The sequence below is a fragment of the Mobula birostris genome, chromosome 7 (genome assembly GCF_030028105.1).
Source record: "Mobula birostris isolate sMobBir1 chromosome 7, sMobBir1.hap1, whole genome shotgun sequence".
Lineage (NCBI taxonomy): Eukaryota > Metazoa > Chordata > Chondrichthyes > Myliobatiformes > Myliobatidae > Mobula > Mobula birostris.
Window position 1 is genome coordinate 54,572,863 of NC_092376.1, and position 24,009 is coordinate 54,596,871.

General features: G+C 39.0%; 1 protein-coding gene across 2 annotated transcripts in view; it reads right to left on the minus strand.

The window, feature by feature from the left end:
- Positions 1 to 24,009, minus strand: part of LOC140200212 (GRIP and coiled-coil domain-containing protein 2) — a 448,110-nt gene that overhangs the window by 51,015 nt on the left and 373,086 nt on the right. Inside the window, exon 1 of one of the 2 annotated variants that reach the window (XM_072263195.1) lies at positions 3,992 to 4,192. The exons of the other annotated variant lie outside the window; for it this stretch is intronic. Coding sequence (XP_072119296.1) covers positions 3,992 to 4,126 — 135 coding nt within the window. The 5' untranslated portion in view covers positions 4,127 to 4,192. Of the gene's footprint in view, positions 1 to 3,991; positions 4,193 to 24,009 lie in introns of those variants that run through there. 2 annotated transcript variants of the gene reach the window in all.

Below are 24,009 nucleotides of genomic sequence, written 5' to 3' on the forward strand. Positions count from 1 at the left end.
TCTGGAAAGTCTAACCTCTGGTGAGTCAGTATCCTGGCAAAAACTACTCCATAAAGTCAAAAGAACACTCTAAGCAACTCCATGAAAAGATTATTGAAAAGCACATCAGGACATGGATACAAGAAAATTTCCAAGTCACTGAATATCTCTTGGAGTACAGTTAAGTCGATCATCAAGAAATGGAAATAATATGGCACAGCTGTAAACCTGCCTAGAGCAGGTCGCCCTTAAAAACTAAGTCATCATGCAAGAAGGGGACGAGCGAGGGGGCCAGCAAGAGACCTATGACAGCTCTGGAGGAGTCACAAGTTTCAGTGGCTGAGATGGGAAAGATGGTGCATACAACTGTTGCCCGGGTGCTTCACTAGTCACAGCTTTATGGGAGAGTGGCAAAGAGAAAGCCACTGCTGAAAGAAAGAAAGAACTCACATAAAATCTCAGCTAGAGTTTGCCAGAAGGTATGTAGGAGACTCTGAAGTCAGCTGGAAGAAGGTTCTATGGTCTGATGGAACCAAAATTGAGCTTTTTGGCCATCAGACTAAATGCTATGCTTGGCGTAAACCAAAAACTGCACGTCATCAAAAACACACAATTCCTACCGTGAAGCATGGTGGTGGTGGCTGCTGCATCATGCTGTGGGGATGCTTCACTGCAGCAGGCCCTGGAAGGCTTGTGAAGGTAGAGGGCAAAATGAATGCAGCAAAATACAGGGAAATCCTGATGCAGTCTGCAAGAGAACTGTGACTTTGTTTTCCAGCAAGACAATGACCCCAAGCATAAAGCCAAAGCTACACGGGAATGGCTTAAAAACAACAAAGTTAATGTCCTGCGTGGCCAAGTCAGAGTCCAGATCTCAATCCAATTGAGAATTTGTGGCTGGACTTGAAACGGCTGTTCACTCATGATCCTCGTGCAATCTGACAGAGCTTGAGCAGTTTTGTAAAGAAGAATGGGGAAAAATTGCAGTGTCCAGATGTACAAAGCTGATAGAGACCTATCCACACAGACTCAAGGCTGTAATAGCTGCCAAAGGTGCACCTACTAAATTCTGACTTGAAGGGGGTGAATACTCACGCAATCATTTTGTGTTTTGTAATTAGTTTAAATCACTTTGTAGAGATCTGTTTTCACTCTGACACAAAAGACTTTTCCTGTTGATTAGTATCAAAAACGCTGAATTAAATCCTCCAAGATGTTGTAAAATAATAAAATATGAAAACTTTCGGGGGGGGGGGAATACTTCTTATAGGCACTGTAAATCCATCTTACACAAGCAGATTTGGAGTCTCATTAAATACTTCTTTTTTCAACATGCTCTGACCTAAATCAATGGTTATCTCATTGCAAGAGAACACATTTTTCAAGCTCAGTTCCCATTTTCAGTATTTGGTTGGGAAATTTACATGAATGCCGATAGGGTTCTGTGCATACTGGACACTTGGAATAAATTCGCGGAAATATCCTGAATTAACAATGGGTTCTTTTGCAGCACATCTATTCTCAGATGGATTTTTAAAAATTCCAACTGAGTAAATGAGACTTCAATGAAACATGAAAGCAATGACAGTTTTTAAAAAATATATTTGTGGCTGCAACATTTTTTACTTTAATACTATTTATAATTTTTATTTTATTGAAGCATTAAATAACTGAACACCACTTCTGTAGCATTCCTTTTACAAACTTTTACCAGAGCATGTTCAATTTTGTGCATTCACCAGACCAAGATAAAAACCCAATTATTAGAGTATACCCCAAACCCTGATATTGGCCTGACAGTCCCAAAATATATCTTGGCATCGGACACAAAAAAGTACTGTACACTACACTCCTATATATAACGCAGTCTTTGAAAACCACGCTGTAGTGTCAGTGAGAAGCATCTCATAAACATGCCATTTTAGTTTAACTGCCTTCATTATAGATTAGAGCTTACTAATTAAAAAATGTTAAAGTGATACATTAATATATTTTGTTACAAGTTCTATTATACTTAAAACCAAAATAATAGCTGATTGATATTTCCATCAATGATTAGCCATAGCCATGTTTAAAATTCAATGTAAATTTATTATCAAATATGGATAAGTTACCATAAACTACCCTGAGATTAACTGTCTTGCAGGCATTTACAGGATAAAAAATACAATAAAATTTACAAAAAACTATACATAAACAGACAAAGACTAACGACCAATGTGCAAAAGATAAATTGTGCAAAAAAAATGTACTGAGAGCATCAATTGTACAGAGTCCTTGAAAGTGAGTCTGTAGTTCATAAAACCAGTACAGAATAGCGATGAGCAGTTATAGAGTAATAACTTATTCTTGAATTTGGTGGTGTGGGACCTAGGGCTCCTTCACCTTCTGCCTGATGGCATTAGTCAGAAGAGAGCGTGGCCTGCATGGAGGTGGTTCTTGATGATGGATGCTGCTTTCTTGTGCCAGTGCTCAATGGTGGGGAGGGTGTTGCCAGGGACCGAATGGGCTGTGTCCATCACTTTCTGCAGCCTTTTCCGTTCCTATACACCTGCAAGTGCACTTTAGTTCATTTAAGCATTATCCTCCATGATCTCATTTACTGTTTAATATCATGTTCTCTCTCGAGGCAAGTTTGAAATACGTGATGGCATGTATATAACCAAGGAACTGATAAAATTTGCTTTGTTTTTTCCTTGCCTCCAGTGGGAAAGAGCGAATGGAGGCATAAATCGCTTAATTGTATTTCCAGCAAATTTTACACCATTCCAATATCATACACTTGACATTTTAATAAAATTAAACAGATGGAGAGTAAAGGAAACTTAGATGCTTGTCAGATATATATTGGCTAATTTTTTAAATTCTTAGAAGATTATGAGTTCAATTCTGATTCTGATTAAGTTACAGAATATTAGCTGACTCAAGTGCAGTATTAATGGGGTACATAAATGCTACAAGCAAGATGCTTCAGATGGACTGTACAGAAAAGCAGACATATAATTTGAATAAATCCCCACATCATTATTCTTTCAGGATCTGAATATTCTTTCCTTAGTCGTCAACAAACTGGTATTTGCTGCATTTGTTGACTAATTTGTTCACTAAGATTTGTTGGCACATTCTAGGGGCATGCCATTAACTATTTGCAAGCGCCTTTCTCTACTATAACACGAATCGAGAATTATATTACTAAAACATAGCCAGCTTTATGTCAAAAGGCAACAATCAGAATTTAACTTTGTGTCATAATGAAGAGTCATTCTATGTTCCTTACTCGCAGACTGTAAAAATCTGTTTCCATGCAAGTTGGATGTTTTAGTTAGGCACTGTCGAATGCTTCAGTAAATGCAAACACATCAGCAATTGAAAACAGCACTGCTGCCCGTATATAGATGCGTACGAATGCTTCACTCAAGATTGAAAAGGTACTTCAGCCTTTAAATAGAACATTTAAGTTGCTGTCCACGATGCAGCTACATCGAAGTACATTTAATGTTGGGGCAATTGCTGTTCTTAAATGACTTCAGATTAATTTCTGCAATACACACAAAGCGTTGGAGGAACTCAGCAGGTCAGGAGCATCTATGGAGGGGAATAAGCAGTCGGGGTTTCGGGCCCAAAATATATGCTGCATAGATGCTGCTTGATTTGCTGAGTTCCTCCAACAATTTACGTGTTATTCAAGGTTTCCAGCATCTACAGAATCTCTTGTGTTTTGAGATTCATTTCAGCTCCTCCAGGATGTGCTTGCAACATCCTGCTTGCAGATGACGCAGATACACCATTAGGAATTACATCTTCGCTAACTTGGTTGCAGCCCGAGTGAGTACATACTACATTGAAACGTCACATTTAATACCAATAATAAAGCAGCCCGTCTGGCAGGTTTTGCCGCGGTATTCGTGATCGATTTGCTTATGCTTTTGGCACCAAGCTGATAAATAATCGAATGGCCCTTCCACCAGAAGCCCGCCCGGATAGTCGCAGATTAAGGCTGACAAAGACTCACCTCCATGGTTCTCAGCCCACGTACCGCCCCAACTCGGCCCCGGGACCCCGGACCCCGACCGGGATCAGGCTCTTCCGGCAGCGTGCCTGATGACGTCCCCAAACTGGAGCGGAGACCGGAAGTGAGAGGAACCATGACAACGGGGGTGCGGCCGCCGCCTCTGTACACGTGGAGGCGGGCAGTCCCGCCTGTTCGGCTCCCGTTTGGCTGCCACGCTTGAAACACGACAGCAAAATACTGTACTGCAATATCGTTCAGCTGAAAGGTCATTGATCACGTAACTTGAAATGTTAATACTGTTATGCACAGCTCCTTCCTGATTAGTTGCTTTGAACCGAGGTCATGATCACATTTTTTCCTAATACTGTACATTGCTTTATCAGCTTTTACAAATTGTACAGCTTGCATGATTTTTTTAGTTGTTACGTAAAAAACACATGATACATTATTAAAACAATTTCAGATTATGTTTTGTTCCTGGAGATATCCGGCCTGCATTTGCCGGATTCTACATAATGATTCCCATTATTAAAAAGACTATTTAGCGTGTCACACACAAAAAGCTGGGAGAACTCAGCAGGCCAGGCAACATTTATGGGAAAGAGTAAACAGTCGACGTTTCGGCCGAAACCCTTCGTGTCATTTATCCTGTCCAAAAATAAATCAATAGTCATATCGATCCTACTGCAGATAACACAAATGTAGGCTGAGACGGTAAAAGTAAAGAAGTTTGCTACATCAAAATCGATCTTACTGTCATCTGCACAGATCCAATCGAACATATCCAGCAGCAACACAGGCACGTATCCTAAGCGCAGCATTCACACGGAAAAACATAAATTAAACATGAATTATACACAATTTTTACAAGAAAACACAATTAGAAAAAGAGTTTAGTTGCAAAGTGCTCAGCGTTGCTAAATTAGGCTTTTGATCGGTGCGAGTTAATGGAGACTAAATTGGACAATAATTAAGGATTGCAGTGTGGGTCCCATGCCTCTAGCTCAAGGAAGGGATGATACTTGTACTGCCTGCTGAATGAAGTTAAAGCATCCAGCACAAACTTCATCTTTGCCCGTTGTTTCATGGATGGCAAGTGTCATTGAGGATAGCCCCATTGCTTAGCGTTAACCTGCAGTTCTTGGAGGGGAAGTGAATGTGGGTGCAGTAGAAGTCATTCCAGAGGTGGTTTGGTAGAAAACAGGGGATCACAAGGGAAAGAACAGACTTCAGTATCCTTCGAGCAGCACTAGACGATTTGGAGGAAGAAATGCAGGAAAAAACTCACCTGTCTCTGCCTGCTAAAAGTCAGTGAAAATGCTAGGAGTTGTATTCTGAAGTCTTGATTTCTCCTCAACATTTGGTGAGCTCAGTGAATTCATCTCCAAATACCAGATCCCACTAATCACACCATTACTGCATGCTGCTGCTGAATCCAGTACACTGCCAGTATTCATATACAGTACTGTGCAAAGGCCTTAGGCACATATATATATAGCTAGGGTGCCTAACGCTTTTGCACAGTACTGTATTTGTCAACGTGGAGTGGAGAACGAGTCTGTAAATCTGGCAGGAACAAAGGAAGCTGGGAATAGTGAGGATGGAGCATTGAGAGGGGTGTGGGACAGATGGCAGAGAAGGAGTGCCAAGAGTGAGGTGTGGCGTGGGTGTAGACACACCCAGCCTGAGACACTAGGCATGGTCACTTGATTCCAAACAATTGGTTTATTGATCCTTACTGAATGTCTTTCTGGTGCTTCCTGCTCCATCCCCTCTCCCTTCCCCTTTTCCCAACCATGATTCCCCCTCTCTCTCTGCCCCCTTCCTGCTCTCAGTCCACAATGGAGACCAGTATCAGAATCAGATTTATCATTTACTTACATACATCATGAAATTTGCTTTTCTGGCGGCAGCAGTACAGTGCAATACTGATATATATATATATATGTCTAAGGCATTTGCAGAGTACAGTCAATACAGTACAATACAGTCGCTGTGATGATTGTATGTTCTAGTACTAATTGTTTGGCGACAATAAAGTATAAAGTATAAAGTACAGTCTCTGTTGAAAAGTCGTGCATCCGTGCATTCCTTTGTGTTCTCACACACCGCTATTTCAGATCATGCACACATATCTAATGGCTTGCACACAATTCTAGATATTCAGTGTTACATACTTCATGGATCTTGTGACTGCCTTATGAGGATGATGTAATGGTCTTGCGGAGGTCACATGATGTAATTTTCCTGCTGATGTGAGGTCACGTGATGACCTGTTCTCACCAGGTATATAAGGGTAGACCCCCGGTGACGCAGTTAGTTTTCAGTTTAAATCGTCAGTGAGATACTCCGCTATACTGCATATTTGCCTTATGATGCAGTTTAATTTGAAAACGGAGTTTTACTGTCTATTGTAAGGTGCAGAAGTGTTGGGCCGGCAGTTCCACCAATAGCTGCCAGATTTATTGATGTACCTTTTCAGTAGTATTGGAGAGTGAAGACGGGAACCTGAAGGAGTTGTTTGTTGGTTTTAGAGAGGATCGACCATTATTGAATTCATTGAAGAAAGAGTGATCTGCAAGAGATAACCTCTGCTAAAGCAGAAAAGGTTGTGCAGTATCTAGTCTATTCTACAGAGGAAAAGGTCAGTTCCTTTAAACCGTTTTATTTCCGTCGTCATGAATCCTGCGGACAAGGCAGATTCCGGCTGGGATTGACAGTAACGTCACATCTTCGAGGAATTCTTTACTTCAGGAAAGTCTCTCCTAATTGTATAAATATCTTGGACTTTCAAATTTACCATTCTAAGAACTGTGTTCTAATTTACCACTTTAAGACTGTGTTCGCATTTACCGCTTTAAGAACTAGTACTGAGTTTGGCGGTTTGTTAAATGGCCGCATAGCAGTGTACTTCCGGTTAAGGTTTTTGTTTGTTTATCTTTTTACTAATATTGACCAGAGGTTAGTAAATGTTTATTTGTTTATAAAACCTGACTCATTTCTATATTCATTGTTGCCGGTCACGTGACAGCAGCAATGGCAGGCATATTACATAAACACTATTTAAGATAATTATACATTTCATTCACTTGCAAAACAATGTGGAATAAAAAAAGTGGTTAACGAATAGACAAACTATCTCCCAGCTGACATTTTACTTTGGGTACCTGTTGCATTTTATCTCCCTGCTGTAGCTCCTGATGAGGGATTCATCCAATGAAGTTTGCTTCTCTAAGCTAGTAATCGCCAGTTTGAGATAAAAAGACAGTGAATCTTGAGGTTGACTTCCTCTCCTCAAGATAGCAGACAGCTTTCCATAATTTCAGTACCTGAAAGGAAAAAGAACAACATGTGAGAATTCCTAGTGCGTATGAGGTGCAGGGCAGAAATAACTGGTGAAAGCCATTGCAATTTTGTAATATGAAAGACAAGGAAAACCAAGATCTTCTTCCTATACACCAACTGGAGTAGGATTTCCAATACACATTGTCCAGCTAAGGGTTATAATACGCTATGTGATCTAATTTAATGTTGTTACTAAGATAAAGAGAACAGGTATTTACAGAAGAAGTAAACTGCTGGAGGAACTCAGTGGGTTTGCAACGTGTGTGTGTGAATAATTATTGCATTTTGGGCTGAGACCCTGGATCAGGACCCTAGAGGGTGGAGGGGGGAGATGACCGGTATAAAAAGGAAAGGAGGAGCAGGAAGAACCGGGGCACCTTCATCTCTGTTGGACGGCAATTCTGACAAGGTCTGCGAGACTTTACTTCCTACAAAGTGAAACCCAGTAGTATGAATGGCAGCGATGCTTCACTACCAGATGAACTCAACGCCTTCTATGTACGCTTTGAAATAGAGAACACAACTACAGCTGTGAAGATCCCTGCTGCACCTGATGACCCTGTGATCTCTGTCTCAAAGGCCAATGTCAGGCTGTCTTTAAAAAAGAGAGTGAACCCTCACAAGGCAGAAGAACCCGATGGAGTACTTGGTAAGGCTCTGAAAACCTGTGCCAACCAACTGGCGGGAGTATTCAAGGACATTTTCAACCTCTCACTGCTACGGGCAGAAGTTCTCACTTGCTTCAGAAAGGCAACAATTATACCAGTGCCAAAGAAGAATAATGTGGGCTGCCTTAATGACTATCGCCCGGTAGCACTCACGGCAACAGTGATGAAATGCTTTGAGAGGTTGGTTATGACTAGACTGAACTCCTGCCTCAGCGAGGACCTGGAACCATTGCAATTTGCCTATCGTCACAATAGGTCAACGGCAGACGTGATCTCCATGGCTCTTCACACGGCTTTAGACCACCTGGACAACACAAACACCTACGTCAGGATGCTGTTCATCGACTATAGCTCAGCATTTAATACCATCATTCCCACAATCCTAATTGAGAAGTTGCAGAACCTGGGCCTCTGGACCTCCCTCTGTATTTGGATCCTCGACTTCCTAACCAGAAGACCACAGTCTGTGCAGATTGGTGATAACATATCCTCTTCACTGACAATCAACAGTGGCGCACCTCAGGGATGTGTGCTTAGCCCACTGTTCTGCTCTCTGTATACACATGACTGTGTGGCTAGGCATAGCTCAAACAACATCTCCAAATTTGCTGATGATACAACCATTGTTGGTAGAATCTCAGGTGGTGACGAGAGGGCGTACAGGAGTGAGATATGCCAACTAGTGGAGTGGTGCCACAGCAACAACCTGGCACTCAACGTCAGTAAGACAAAAGAGCTGATTGAGGACTTCAGGAAGAGTAAGGCGAAGGAACACGTACCAATCCTCAAAAAGGGATCAGAATTGTAGAGAGTGAGCAGTTTCAAGTTCCTGGGCATCAAAATCTCTGAGAATCTAACCTGGTCCCAACATATTGATGTAGTCATAAAGAAGGCAAGGCAGTGGCTATACTCTATTAGGAGTTTGAAGCGATTTGGCATGTCGACAAATATGCTCAAAAACTTCTATAGTTGCACCGTGGAGAACATTCTGACAGGCTGCATCACTGTCTGTATGGGGGGGCTACTGCACAGGACCGAAAGAAGCTGCAGAATGTTGTAAATCTAGTCAGCTCCATCTTGCATACCAGCCTACAAAGTACCCAGGAAATCTTTAGGGAGAAGTGTTTCAGAAAGGCCGGGTCCATTATTAATGACCTTCAGCACCCAGAGCATGCACTTTTCTCACTGTTACCATCAGGTAGGAGATACAGAAGCCTGAAGGCACACACTCAGTGATTCAGGAACAGCTTCTTCCCCTCTGCCATCCGATTCTGAAATGGACTTTGAAGCTTTGGACACTACCTCACTTTTTTAATATACAGTATTTCTGTTTTTGCACATTTTTAAAAATCTATTCAATATATGTAATTGATTTACGTTTATTTATTATTATGTTTTATTTTATTATTATTATTTTCTCTCTCTGCTAGATTATGTATTGCATTGAACTGCTGCTGCTAAGTTAACAGATTTTACGTCACATGCTGGTGATAATAAACCTGATTCTGATTCTGATTCTGTTCTGTTTGAAGTGGAGGAATGAGAACAGAAGCACAGGAGATGGAGGAAATGAGAGAGAGAGTGGGCTCTTCCAAGAGGTGGAGTGGTAAGAGGTGTAGTCTAGGTAGCTGTGGGATTCAGTGGATAGTTGTCTCCTGAGATTGAGATACTGTAGAATGATCCAGGAAAAGGAAAAAAATACTGGAAATAGACTGTGAATTTGAGAGTAGTGTTGAATACTTAAAGCTTCCAATTTGTCAGTACAATCAAATATCTATGATCTACAGACTTACTGTCAAAGTCTGTTTACAATTTATGTTCTCAGTATTGTATTTTTTATTTGCATGGTTTGCATTCTTTTGCACAGTGTCTTAGTTTGTTTATGTATAGTTTCTCTTAAATCCTATTGTATTTCTTTTTTTCTTGTAAATGCCTGCAAAAATGAATGTTAAAGTTATATATGGTAGTATATAGAAACTTTGGTAATAAATTTACTTTGAAATTTGAGCTTTGAACCAGCCTCTCAGAATTTATGAAAAATACTCATCCATGCCTTTACTATGGTAAATTTTCAAGACATAACTGGGTTACATTCCATTCATGAGAATTTTAAGATAGAATACAGTAAAACTGAAGAAGATTATAACAAAATAGCAAAGTATTTTACTTCTTTCTTATTTCCTTTTTCAGTTTTATTTTCATTAATTTACAGGCTATGGATATGACAGGTAAGACCATCTTTTAGTGTCCATGCTTTGGCAGGGTAGTGATGAAGTACCTTGAACTTCTGTGGTCCATGAGATGAAGATATTTCTTCAGAGTTGTTAGGTAGTGTATTGCAGAATATAGACTAAGCATCAAAGTGGAAATGGTGACTTGAAGAGGAACTGGCAGATGGTTTTGCAGCATAGCTCCCCATATAAGAGAAGCATACTACCTCACACCCCTGACTTGTGGCTTAAATATCATTCAAAGCTGCACCTTTTAATAGAGGTTCAAAATTCAAAGTAAATTTATTATCAAGGTACAAACTGTTTATGTCACCATAAAATACCTTGATATTAATTTTCTTGCTGGCATTTACAAGGAAGTAAAGAGTTTATGAAAAACTATACATACAATGACTGACAAGCATTCATTGTGCAAAAGAGAACAAGTCATGCCAATAGTAAGTTTTTAAAAAAGTAAATAAATGATATTGAGAACATGAGCTGTAGAGTCCTTGAAAGTGAGTCTATAGGTTATGAAGTCAGTTTTGTGTTGAGGTGAATAAAGTTATCCACGATGGTTTGGGAGCCTGATGGCTGTAGGAAAATAATTGTTCCTGAACCTGTTGTGAGACCTAAGGCTCCTGTACCTCCTGCCAAATGGTAGTATTGAGAAAAGAGCCTGGATAATAGGATCTTTTATGACGGATTCTGCCCTGACGAAAAGCCTTCACCATTGATTTCTATGAGTACTTATAGAAATCATGTAGCAATGTATCTTCATAATTGAATTGAATTGAAATGACTTTATTACTTACAACCTTCATATACATGAGGAGTAAAAATCTTTACGTTATGTCTCCATCTAAATGTGCAATTATAGTAATTTATAATAAATATTACGTATAGCAGGATAGTCAATATAACATAGAAATACAACTGCATCAGCATGAATTAATCAGTCTGATGGCCTGGTGGAAGAAGCTGTCCCGGAGCCTGTTGGTTTTGGCTTTTATGCTGCGGTGCTGTTTCCCGGATGGTAGCAGCTGGAACAGTTTGTGGTTGGGGTGACTCGGGTTTCCAATGATCCTTCGGGCCCTTTTTACACACCTGCCTTTGTAAATGTCCTGAATAGTGGGAAGTTCACATCTACAGATGCACTGGGCTGTCCGCAACACTCTCTGCAGAGTCCTGCGATTGATGGAAGTACAGTTCTCATACTAGGCAGTAATGCAGCCAGTCAGGATGCTCTCAATTATGCCTCTAGAGAAAGTTGTTAGAATTTGGTGGGGGGCGTACCAAACTTCTTCAACTGTCTGAGGTGAAAGAGGCGCTGTTGTGCCTCTTTCACCACACAGCTGGTATGTACGGACCACGTGAGATCCTTGGTGATGTTTATGCCGAGAAACTTAAAGCTGTTCACCCTCTCAACCCCAGATCCATTGATGTCTATGGGGGTTACCTTTACCTTTGCCTTCGCTGCCCAATCATATGTCAAGTTATCCCAGACAATTATACAACAGAGATACAGTATCCAGACAACTGCCTTCACCTTCAGAGTTCCTATGAAGGTGGGCAGTCACTGTAGAAAAATTTACTTTAATCAGTGAGGCTCCTGTTTATCCTCAAGTAAGAGTTTGGAATCCTTTTAAAAGTGTGGAGATAAAGGAAAATAAAGTCATTATAAATTAGTACATTATCCAACTTATTATAAGAATAGAAAAGTACCATTTGTACTTTTTAATGAATTGGATTATATTAAATCTGATGTTCAGGGAAGTTCTCATTTGATATAAAGGTTAAGTCAAGCAACAGCTAATGCTGGAGTTTAATAAGTTCTAATGCAACATGAAACTACAGTAGCTGATAGAGAGTTAATAAACTATCATTTAGTTCTAATTTCAATTTCTGTAAGTTGTTTGAATGCCTTTGGTACATTTTAATGATTTTTTTCAGCAATGTGAAGTTACATGAATGATGGGAAATTCAGATTATAATAATAGTAAAGACAGTTGTCTGGGTGATGTATCTCTGTTGTATAATTGTCTGGCATGAATTGACATATGACTGGGCAGCGAAGGCAAAGATAATGAGGTTGCATTGCTACGTGATTTCAAACTCAAACCTGTCAGCAGTGTTAGTTGTGAGGCAGAAAATTAACCTGCGAGTAGGGCAAGGGACAAGGTTAATGTTGAGGAAACACAAGAGACAGCAGGTGCTGGAATCTAGAAGAACAAATATTCGGCTAGAGGAACTCACTGGAGTTACTCAAGCTGACTACACCTGAGAGTACCTTTGAAACCCACAGCCTTTATCATCAAGAAGGACACAGGTAGAAGTCCTATTGGGAGCAACAACATCTATAACTTCTCTTACAAATCACTCATCTTCTTGATGTGGAAATGTATCACTGATTCATCTCAATGGGTCTAAAGTATGCTTGTTCAAAAGTATTATGATATTACTTTCTCCAGAAGGACTGCAATTTAAGAAGGTGTTTCACCACTACCTTCTCAATGTGGATTAGTTGTGGGTAATAAATGCTGAGGTCCTGAAGATGGATAAGTATTCTCCAGAGTCCTGTACTGGCATATGCTGTTTTAATTTGAAAATATACTTAGTGGCCTCTTTATTAGAAACATCTGTGCACCTGTTTGTTAATGTGACTATCTAATCAGCAAATCATGTGGCAGCAATGCAGTGTATAAAAGCATGTGGATGTAGACATGGTCAAGAGGCTCAGATCAAATATCGGAACGGGGAAGAAATGTAATCTAAGTGACTTTGACTGTGGAATGATTGTTGGTGCCAGGCAGGTAGTTTGAGTATTTCTGAAACTGCTGATGTCCTTGGATTTTCACACACAACAGTCTCTAGAATTTACAGAGAATGGTGTAAAAAACAAAAACACCCAGTGAGCGGCAGTACTTTGGCTAAAAACGTCATGTTTATCAGAGAGATCACAGGAGAATGCCAAACTGGTTCAAGCTGACAGGAAGGATACAGTAACTCAAATAATCATGTGTTACGACAGTGGTGTGCAGAAGGGCATCTCTGAATGAACAGCATGTCAAACCTTGAAGTGGATGGGTACAGCAGCAGAAGACCACAAACATACACTCATCGCCCCTTTATTAGGTACCCCCTGTACCAAATAAAGTGGCCACTGAGTGTATAGTGAATTATATGGAAGATAATTAGAGGCACATCTAGGTTGGGGGAGTGGATAAATGCAGAGCAGGGGAAGCCCAGCACAGAAAAGTGTGAAGTGATAAGAAGAATGAGCAAAATCAGTGAAAACTAAATGATATAATTAAGAGAACAGCAAACTGGGAACAGATGTGGACAAATCTTTGAAAATGGTGGAACAGATAAACATAACAGTTAATAAAGTTTATGTGATCCTGGGATTTCTAAATAGAGGGTCATAGAGTACAGCACAAACAATTAACAATTGTATCCTGTAGCTGGAATATTTTGTCCAACTAACTACAAGTTAGGAGGGACATGAGGACTTCGGAGAGGGTGCAGAAAGTTTTACTTAGCATGGTTTCAGAAATGAGGGATTGCAGTTGTGAAGATAGATCAGAGAAGTTGCATTTGAATGTAAATAAATGTAAAAAGGGAAATTGATGACAGTGTGAAGGTAAGTAAGGAAATAGTGTTTTCAAGTTCTAAAGGCTCAACAACCAGATTTAAGTCAATTAAACCAATTTAAAGTGACCATTAAGAAAAATAAATTAAGCAATAATTAATGTTTAAAAGGTATGGATAAGTATTTGCAGGGGATAATACTGCAGGGAAATGGGGAAAGAATGAGAGTGTTGGACAGGTGTTCAAAAGAGCTGGAGTAGTTTTGGGCCAAAGTATAACTTTCTGTTTTATTTTCTCTGTGATTCTTTAAGATGCTGTATCCTAGGAAAAGTCAACTGGTGCTGTTGAAAAAGGTGACTGTTGCTCAAATATTTTATCAGTGAGCTGTGTTAGTGCTGAGTTTGACCACTAGGTAGTGCAGTACACGTACTGTGGATTCTAAATCAGGAAAAAAACAAAAACTCATCTTGGATGAGTCATAACACTGGTTCTTTGAACAATTTCAACATTCATGGCAATCACAGAAAAGCCTGCAATTCAGCTGTTCATAATGCATCGAGAAGAAACCACTTTCAGTAGATTTATAAAGTTGAGAAGGAAAACATTTTTTTTGTATTTTACGGAAACCTTAAGATGAAAGGTTTTACTTTTATAACAAATCTGCCAAGTATTAAGCAATGAAGATTATTAGTTAGGAAAACAAAGAAATTTGACTCTCTTTCCAGAAAGAAAAAAAAATTGAAAACACATGAGTAACAGAAATGGAAGATACTGCAAGTCAGTAATGGTTAGAGAAAAAGGCAGGCTAATAAACAATGTGTATTTCATTAGAAGTTAAAACCAAAACAAAGCTAAGCATTTTACTAGGGTCGAATAATTGAAAAAGGAGAGGGTGGTATGGGAAGGAAAGGATGAATACTCCAACAATTGCAGGGTAGTCAGTGCGATGAGGGACATGAAGTGTCTGGTAGATGAGGGCTGGCTAAGGTATTATTTGAGGTAGAATCAATGGGCCCAGAGATGAATCTAGAGTGTAATGAACGCACAGAGAAAGTGTGCGTTCAAAGAAATAAAGAGATCATTTCCTTCCTATAAATCTGCTAGGATCTGTAAAGAAACACTATGCTGAAATTCATCACATATCTAAAAGATACTGCTAAAACTGCAATGATGGGGACACTCATTAGATCTTTGATTCTGGCCTATGATTAATGGATAGCCCTGGATGAGCTTTTTAAATATCTGGGGAGATGGCCATCCCATTTGTAGAGTAGCTGAAGCCTACACTCTTAATAGAGGGATAAATGCCGTAACATTATTTTCCTTCATGCTCATACTCTAGGATTTCAAAGAAACGTAGGTGTTAGAAATCTGAAGTGTGAACAGAAAATGTTGGAAATGAGACTGGTCATGCAGAGTCTGTGGAAAGAGAAACAATTAATGTTTCAGGTTTGGTTTCCTTCATTTTGTAATAGTTAACTTTCTCCTTCCATTATTCCAAAAGGTGAATAATGATCCATTTTATATATTCATCTTTGTCATGTTTCTATATCTGCCTAATTCACAGTAAAAAAGGGAAAGACTCCCAATCCTATTTATGCTCATTAATTTTGTATATGAGTTATTTTTGAATGGTTCAAGATGTTGGCTACTTGGAAATATTCCTTGTGTACTGGTGACTTCAGTACACAGGTTGTTGTTTGTTACATGTTTTTATATTGATTAGGTGCCATGCTGGTACTACAGTTTGCCAATTTTTCAGTTTTCTTATTGTAATCCTAAGGTTAACATATGTTTTGGACAGATCACCAGGAAATACAGTACCATTTTTGTGAGATGTTCCCACAGTTGGCATCAGTGAACCCAGATAAATTTAATATGGACATAATCATAGATACAAGAGATGCTGCAGATGCTGGAAGTCTTAAGCAACACTCATAAAATATTGGAGGAACTCAGCAAGTCAAGCAGCATCTATTGAGAGAAATAAACAGTCTATGTTTCAGGCTGAGATTCTCTCATCAGGAAAGGTCCTAATTTGAGTTTTTTAGATTTTGGTTGTAGTTGAAAAAATCATATGAAGCATGGATGAAAATGCAATTACAGTGGGTTCTGATTAATTAGGACATATTAGGACCAGTTAAGCAGCTGCTCCTATTAACTGATGTTTTATGGAAATAGTTATAAAAGTATAAAAAAGCAAACTACTGTTTAACTGAGTAACAAATTATGTATTTAAATGAAACACAGAATAATTTATAACACTACCAATACTACTAGTGGTTGTTCATCATATCTGATGATGACAGGAAACCTGTGCGCGAGTATTTTTAAAGTGGAAAAGCCATTACACTGGGGCAGTTCCACTCTCTCACCTTTGGTAGTCTGGATCCAGTGGTACAAGTAGTCGTCACAACTGGGTCTTCCTTTATTGTAGTGAGTGACCATGACTTCTTCTGTGTCTTCTCCTGCCCTTTGCTGTCCATCGAGTGTTGCAGAACCTCCTTCCTGGCCATTTGATCTCACTGTAGATCTCATCCGCTCAGACCAATGGAGCTGGCTTTGCATGCTAGGACATGTATGGTCACTATCTCATCGAGGTATAAGGTCCACCACTACCCTCACTTGGTTTAGCTTTGTCAAGCGGTGTACTGTGCTGAGGTGTGGCCGCTGTTTCTGCAAACAGCTACTTGGAGACAAAGGTGAGAGCTGACTGGCCAGTGGGGACCAAATGTAACATTCAAGAAGATTGTCGATACCATCAAATTCTTCATTGCTCCTAACTTTTGAAGTAGTGAAATCCCGGCCGTCTGGCATTTCCAAGCTTGAATACTTGAAACCGCAGTGAGCTAACAGTTTTAAGTTATCTTACTGCTTATTTCTTGCCAACTATCAGTAACATCAGTAACAAAAATCACTGCTTTTTGAACACAAACACATGCAACTGACGCTATTTAAAAATTGTTTGCTCCAAACATGGTGTAGTGTCTAGTGGCCATATAAGCGCATGTGACTGATTGCTAGTTAGAAACTGACAAGTCTTCTGTCCCAATTAAGCGGCATAATGTCCCAAATAAATCAAGGGAATCCTATCTATTTTCTTGATTGGTCTCTGTTCTTTAAGAGTTATCCCAAATAAGTGGGTGTCAGGGTTAACTGATGGCCCAATTAACCAGAATCTACTGTATATCATTTCCATTTTAGGACTAAATGGACTCAAGCTTTCATTTTCTATGAATATACATTTTAACACAACAAATATTCCATGATTATATGATTAAGAAATGCCAAATTTTGGATAAAATGCCCTAATTTTATTGTTGTCAGAGGCAACATACAAAATAAAAGTATCTAAATAATTATTTGGTACCATTAATGAAATTTATCAGCCATCTTGTGATTGGTGAAATGTAGCATCTACTTTATAATGAAGTGAGATGAATTTTTCACAACACCAACTCAATCTTGGAATAATGTAACCTTTTGTACAACAAATTTATAATAAAACGGGTTATGGTTGTGTGCACAGGGTGCTGTTGCTGTTAATATGGTGATGCTGCAAATAAGGTTGTGGAGCGTTATAATATACTTACTAGAATTTTCAATTGGTTAGGAACATTTGTACTTCAATCACAGAATGCTGTTTGCAGAATAAAGAAATAAATTGCTGTGACAGGATTTAATGAGATTTAACTTCACCTTAAATAGCAAGCAAATTCTGGACGGGGATTTTGGATCTCCCCCTCCCCCTCCCACTTTCAAATTTCTTACTAGCTCTTCTTTCAGTTAGTCCCGATGAAGGGTCTCGGCCCGAAACGTTGACTGTACCTCTTCCCATAGATGCTGCCTGGCCTGCTGCGTTCACCAGCAACTTTGATGTGTGTTGCTTGAAATTCCAGCATCTGCAAATTTCCTCGTGTTTGCATTCTTAATATTATCCAGTTGAGTGCAATTACATAAATACAATCTGAAACATTTGCCTTGGTAGATTTTCTTCTGGGAGCTCTTGCCAGTTCCACGTTCAATGGTGTATTTGAAAAATATTGGCTTTTGATGGCAACATTTTAGGACAGTGGCACAGCTAGGAGATCTGCTGCCTCACAGCAACCAAGGTTCAGTGCAGTCTTGTCTGCATGTTCTGCTTGTGATTGTATAGGTTTCCCATCCAATGTTTCCAGTTACTTCTACATCCGCAGCATGTGTGGATTTGTAGGCTAGTTGGTGGTCATAAATTGCCCCTAGTGTGTTGTTGAGTACTCTACCCCATTCTGAATGCTCACAACTCATTTTATACTTTCTTCTTTAGTCCCACAATGTGCCCTGGAATTCAATGCTAAATCAAACTTGTTTTAACACTGTCCCTAAAGTACATCGTCTTGTCACAGCAACTGATGTTTCCTTCTTAAGGTAAGTTCCAATTACTACAGTTTATTCATCTGTGAAACACTTAAATCAATGCATTTTGTAGAAATCATATTTTTGTGTTTACTTGGTTGCTTGTATGTATTTTCTGTAACTTGCTTGTAACAGGAAAGTAGTTATTCAGAAGTCCTTGCTGAAATAATGCTGCAGCAACTCTGGTTTGTTTGAGTTCTTTTCCAGCTGGGCATGTATGCAACTATATCGTTTAAATATCTATTGTTGGCTTCTCAATAAACTGCTTTTGTTTTACTTCAGACTAAACTTTTAAGACTTGTGTCATGCCCAAGTCATGGGCTATTGAAATCCACTTGAGCCTTCATGACAGCCAAGAATTGTTAGTTTTCTAATAGTCTCCTCCCATCTGTTTATAGCACCTCATCCCTTCTCCTTCAACACCACAGACAATGTTGCTGTAAAATAGTGAAGTTATGCAATGAAATTTTGTTGAAAGTACACAGTATTGACATTATTTTCAACAGCTTACAAAGTGTGTGCAGCCAGGCAGGTTTGCCTGGATTTTTTGAGGTTTTTTTTAATATGTTGTTTCAAGTTTGATATACGTCATGCACTGGAAGTACCAAAGCTCTGGCTTGGAGAAAGGAAATATTTTTTCTGGCATGGATAATTGAAATGCTGGTTTATCTTCTTAAAGGAACTCCTAGACACCCTGCTTCCTTCATTCTTCAGTTCTGTTCTTGTGTAGAGACTTGCTCTGTGAGGAACTAGTAAATTACCAATTTACAGTTCTTTTTTTCAGTGGTACCATGTTGAGAGATGTGATGACTAGGAACTAAGCCATTTTCAGTTTAGGTGGTATCATATATAATAAACTGCAATATAGTTATGATTTAAATGACTAATATTTGCAGTAACAAGGGACATAAATGTTTTGCTTTTGTTGTTCAGTCATTAAGTCAAGTCTGACTCTTGGTGACATCATGGACTCCTGCACTCCTGTTTTCCTTAAATTTGGCTTTTCCAAGGTGCATAAGAATTATTTACTGCTGTAATAACTTTTTGCCTGCCTTTGAAATGCTGTATCAAAGATGAGTAGGAAACAATTGTTTTATTCATTGTAAGGAAGCAGATATCACCAGCGTGGTTGATACTTAAAATTCATTCTTAAATTTTCCTAAGGGATTGAACTGCAGTGGTGAAAGTACCTTTCAGTGGTCTTAGATTTAAGTTCCAGGATCTAACCCAGAGATAATGAAGGAATGACAACATATGTTATAAAGGGGAAGGGGAGGCAATGATGTTTTCCTGTGCCTGGTGCGAAGTCTTCCTGGGTAATGAATATTGTAGTTCTCATGAATAAGTCTTCATAAACTGCTTATGTGCAGTCTTTAGTAAAAGAAAATTGGAGCTTTGTGTATTAATGATGAAGGTGATAGATGCTTAACTTTGCGAATGAGATGCTGATCAAGCAAATTGCTTTGCACAGAACGTGACTGAACTTTTTGCATGTTGTTGCAGCTACGTGCATCAAGCAAGTAGAAAGTAGTCTATCACTCCTAGGTAGAGAAGAGTGTGGGGGTAATGTATTAGTGTGGATAGAGGATTAGTTAACCAATAGAAGGCAGAGAATTGGGGTAATGGGTGTTTCACTGGTTGATAGATTGCTGTAGGAGTTGGTGCTAGAACTGTTCACAATGTACATTAATGATTTGGAAGAGGGGATCAACATAACATATCTAAGTTTGCTGATGACACTAAATTGAGTGGAAAAGCAAATTGTGCAGAGGATGTCGATAGCCTACAGAGAGATATAGATAGCTCAAATGAGAGGACAAAGGTCTGGCAGATTGAGTACAACGTTGGTAAAAGCAAAATCATCTATCTTGGAAGGGAAAATAGAAGATCAGGTTATACAGATTATCAAGAAGGCAAATGGAATGTCAGCCTTCATTGCTGCAGGGATTGAATTTAAGATCAGGGCTGTTATACTGCAACTGTATATGGTACTGGGGAGGTTGCACCAAGACTGCTGTGTGCAGTTGTGTTCCCCTTCTTGAGAAAAGATATATTGTCTTTGGAGGTGGTGAAAAGGAGGTTCAGCAGGTTGATTCTGGAGATGAGGTGTTTAATCTATGAGGAGTGATTGTGTTGCCTGGGCCTATACTCACTGGAATTTAGTAGAACGTGATGGGATCTAATAGAAACGTAGAAAATTATGAGAAGGATCGATAAAATAGAGGGAGGGAAGTTGTTGCCACTGGCAAGTGAGATTAGAACTAGGGGACATAGCCTCTAAATTCAGGGGAAGTAGATTTAGAACAGAGCTGAAGACGAATTGCTTTTCCAGAGTGTAGTGAATCTATAGAATTCTCTGCCTGGGGAAGCTGTGGTTATTTCATTAGATATATTTAAAACACAGTTAAATATATTTTGGCATAGTAGGGGAGCTAAGGGTTATGGGGAAAAGGCAGTTAGGTGGAGCTGAGTCTATGGCCAATCAGCCATGATCTTATTGAATGGTGGAGTAGGCTTGATGTGCCAGATGGCCTACTCCTGCTGCTGTTTCTCATGTTTTTATACATATTTCTGCCTCTGTATAATTTTTAAAAAAACTTGCTATGCAGCTATAATTAGGTCCAAACAACATAGATTCAGTTTGACCGCATCATGTGATGCCTAGAATCATCAAGTCTTCAATGAGTGGAAAGAACGAAAGTGGAAAGTGGAGTGCTTCTAAGTGCTGTAGAATTAGTGTTGGGACCAATTTTTAAAAATTTATTTTTCAGAATATGGGCATTCTTAATCACCTCTAGAGAAGGTAGTGATAACTGAATGGCTTTCTAGGCCTTTTTTAAAAAAAGAGTCAACTACTTGGTGGGCCTGGAGACACATAAAGGCCAGACTTGTTAAGGATGGCAGATGTTCTCTCATGGAGAAGACTAGTTTTTGTAGTCACCTTTACCAAGACTAGTTGTCGTAGATTCCAGATTGTTAGCTGAATTTAAATTCCGCAGCTACCATGAAAGGATTTGATTTGGGTTGTTAGATTATTAATCCAGATGTTGGGATTACTAGTCAGATAATTTAAAACACTGCTCCAACACTACTTGCACATTATTCTAATGAATTAGACTTCAGAATCAAAATCATAATACCTAAGTTGAAGAGATGTTCAATATGAACAAATCTGCAACAAATTTAAAAGAGCTGATGGATCAGATTTTGAATTGGATGACCACCATTGACCAATGAATAGTGATGAATACCAATGAATCAGGTTGCTCTTTGCACTGCTTGTTAACTATCAGTGTGTGGTGATACCATGTAGCTAGTTACAGATAGGAAAGTCTTTGAAGATGTTTCTTGCCTGCACCCTTATTTGGCATTGAGAGTGGCTTCATACTTATCCTGCATAACAAATAAGGCTACAATTTAAAAATATCATCAAGTTATTTGGGAGAAAAGTGATATTTTAAAAATATAGAAAAATGAATCTTACTGCATTTTGTACCCTTTTTAAAATGTGTCAGTAATTTCACAACTGTCCCACCCCAACCTCTGTTCCACCATTTTATTCCTTTCATGAATTGCTTTTCCTAGATTTCATTCTGATCATTCTCAGAACTATCCTTTCCCATTGACTTCTCCCATTCCACAATGTGCTCTGACTCCACACTCTCCCTTTTCACACCTCCACCCATGTCTGAAGCTGCCAGTCTTACTTCTTTTCGAAGAGCTCACTCAGCAGAAGCTTCTTGCTTCACAAAAATCTCAGCATACTGAAATCTTGTGGAATATGGATTGGTAAAAGAGGAAGGTGCAGGCCTATGTATATGTTGAGATATTAAGTTTACAGCAGTGTGATAAGAGGCCAAGAGATCCCTGGTTTATCTAATTGCTGACCTACTGTCCGATGATCTAGTCAAGTAATGAACTTGAAAAATAGGTATATAATCTCAAATTAATCTGATAGGATTAGTTATGCAATTGAGCTAAAAGGGTTGTTTCTGTGTAGCATGTTCAATTTAATATTTCTACAAAATCTCATCCAATTATTAACTTATTGGCTTACTTTTTATTTCTTAGGGAGGCCCTCATAACCTAATATGACTTACTTCCACTCCTATTTTGTGGGCTATAATGTGGTTAACAAAGTCAGTTTGGGATTTGCAGTTTCTTAATAAAATGGGACAAATAGTAGCTGGAAAGTCAGCGGCAGGTTTGTTTGAGAGATGATACATTTGTCCCTGTCTTGCACAGGGCTTTGTGTGCTTCTAGTGCATAATCTTGAGTAGCCATAACTTCCCAGGAATTAGTAGGGATATTGCATTTCTTCAAGAAGCATTGAACACATTGTGAATATTTTCCCTCATCTACCTGGCAGTCTCTTCCCATGACTAAATTCAATGTAGAGTGTCTGTTTCAGAGGTTTGGTGCAAGCCATGGGAGCTTTTTTTTATATATAATTGCACAGACCAACCGTTGCTATGAGCAGGAAATTTTTACATGGCCTGAAAACTGTGTGGCACTTTATACTTTTTTTTAATTTGCCTCCTCTGAATATTTCGAATGAAAATTGAAAATCACATAATTTTGATTTAATTTATTAATTAAAGGGTGTAAGGCCGGAGGAGAAGATGGCGGCGTGCCTACGTTTGTGCAGCAGCCCTCCGGTGAAAAATGATACTGTATCTGTTAAATAGGGGCCATGGACAATTCTGATTTGATGGAGAATGGACGTGAAAGCACAGAGGAACATCTGGAGAAATTTCTGAAATGCCTCTTCGCTGCTGTCGTTACTGTGTGGTCGGGAATCTTTCGGAGGGTAGGCCTCAAAATCCTCGGCCTTGCCTGCTTTTGGCGACTGAGAAGGAGGTTAAATCGTTCGGACAGAGATGGCGCTCAGTACTCGGTGTCGGAGAGCTGATCAGAGCTCGAAGTTTTCGGATGACTCAGAGTTGGATTGTGGTCGGCATGGCCGAGCGAGTTTTTCTTCCTTCTCCCGTCTGCGTGAGATGTGGGACATTTGAGAAACTTTGAACTTTACTGTGCTCATGGACTTCTTCATTAAGTTATGGTATTGTTGCACTGTTGTAACTATATGTTATAATTATGTGGTTTTGTCAGTTTTTTCAGTCTCGGTCTGTCCTGTGTTTTGTGATATCACACCGGAAGAAATAATGTATCATTTCTTAATGCATGCATTACTAAATGACAATAAAAGAGGACTACATGTCTTCATAATCATATTGAAATAAAGCACAATAAGGAAAATCTTTCATTTTCACGTTTCGTAAACTTTTTCTTGTCTGCCTTCATTACAAATCTATTGTCTATAAACACTGTCCAGATTAATTTTGCATCCAGATGAACGATACATCTTAATCCTCATTAGATCATCCAAATTTTCTACTTCTAGTCTGTTGCTGGGTTTACATTTGACTGAATTCATAAGGCTGAATCCACATTCACAATCAGCACTAGAAGCTGGAAATGTTCTAAAGATGTTAACAAGAATTCTTCAAATGACATATTTGAAATCACAGTAATGCTACGATATTTTTGAGGCAACACTTTCCTCATAGTTTGTAATAGTAGCTGAGTATTTTTCTGTCAGTCGTACAAAATTCACATTTCCAAATTCAAAATTGGTTGCGTTTGCGATAGCAAACGGGCCAAAAGCGTGTCATTCTCTTAACTCATGGTCAGGAAATCTATTATCCAAGTGGTTATAATTGAATGAATTGAATAATAGGCACAGTATTGACAACAGAACTTAAAGGTACAAGCATGTCTTTCACTTTGTTACTCCAATAAATGGTAT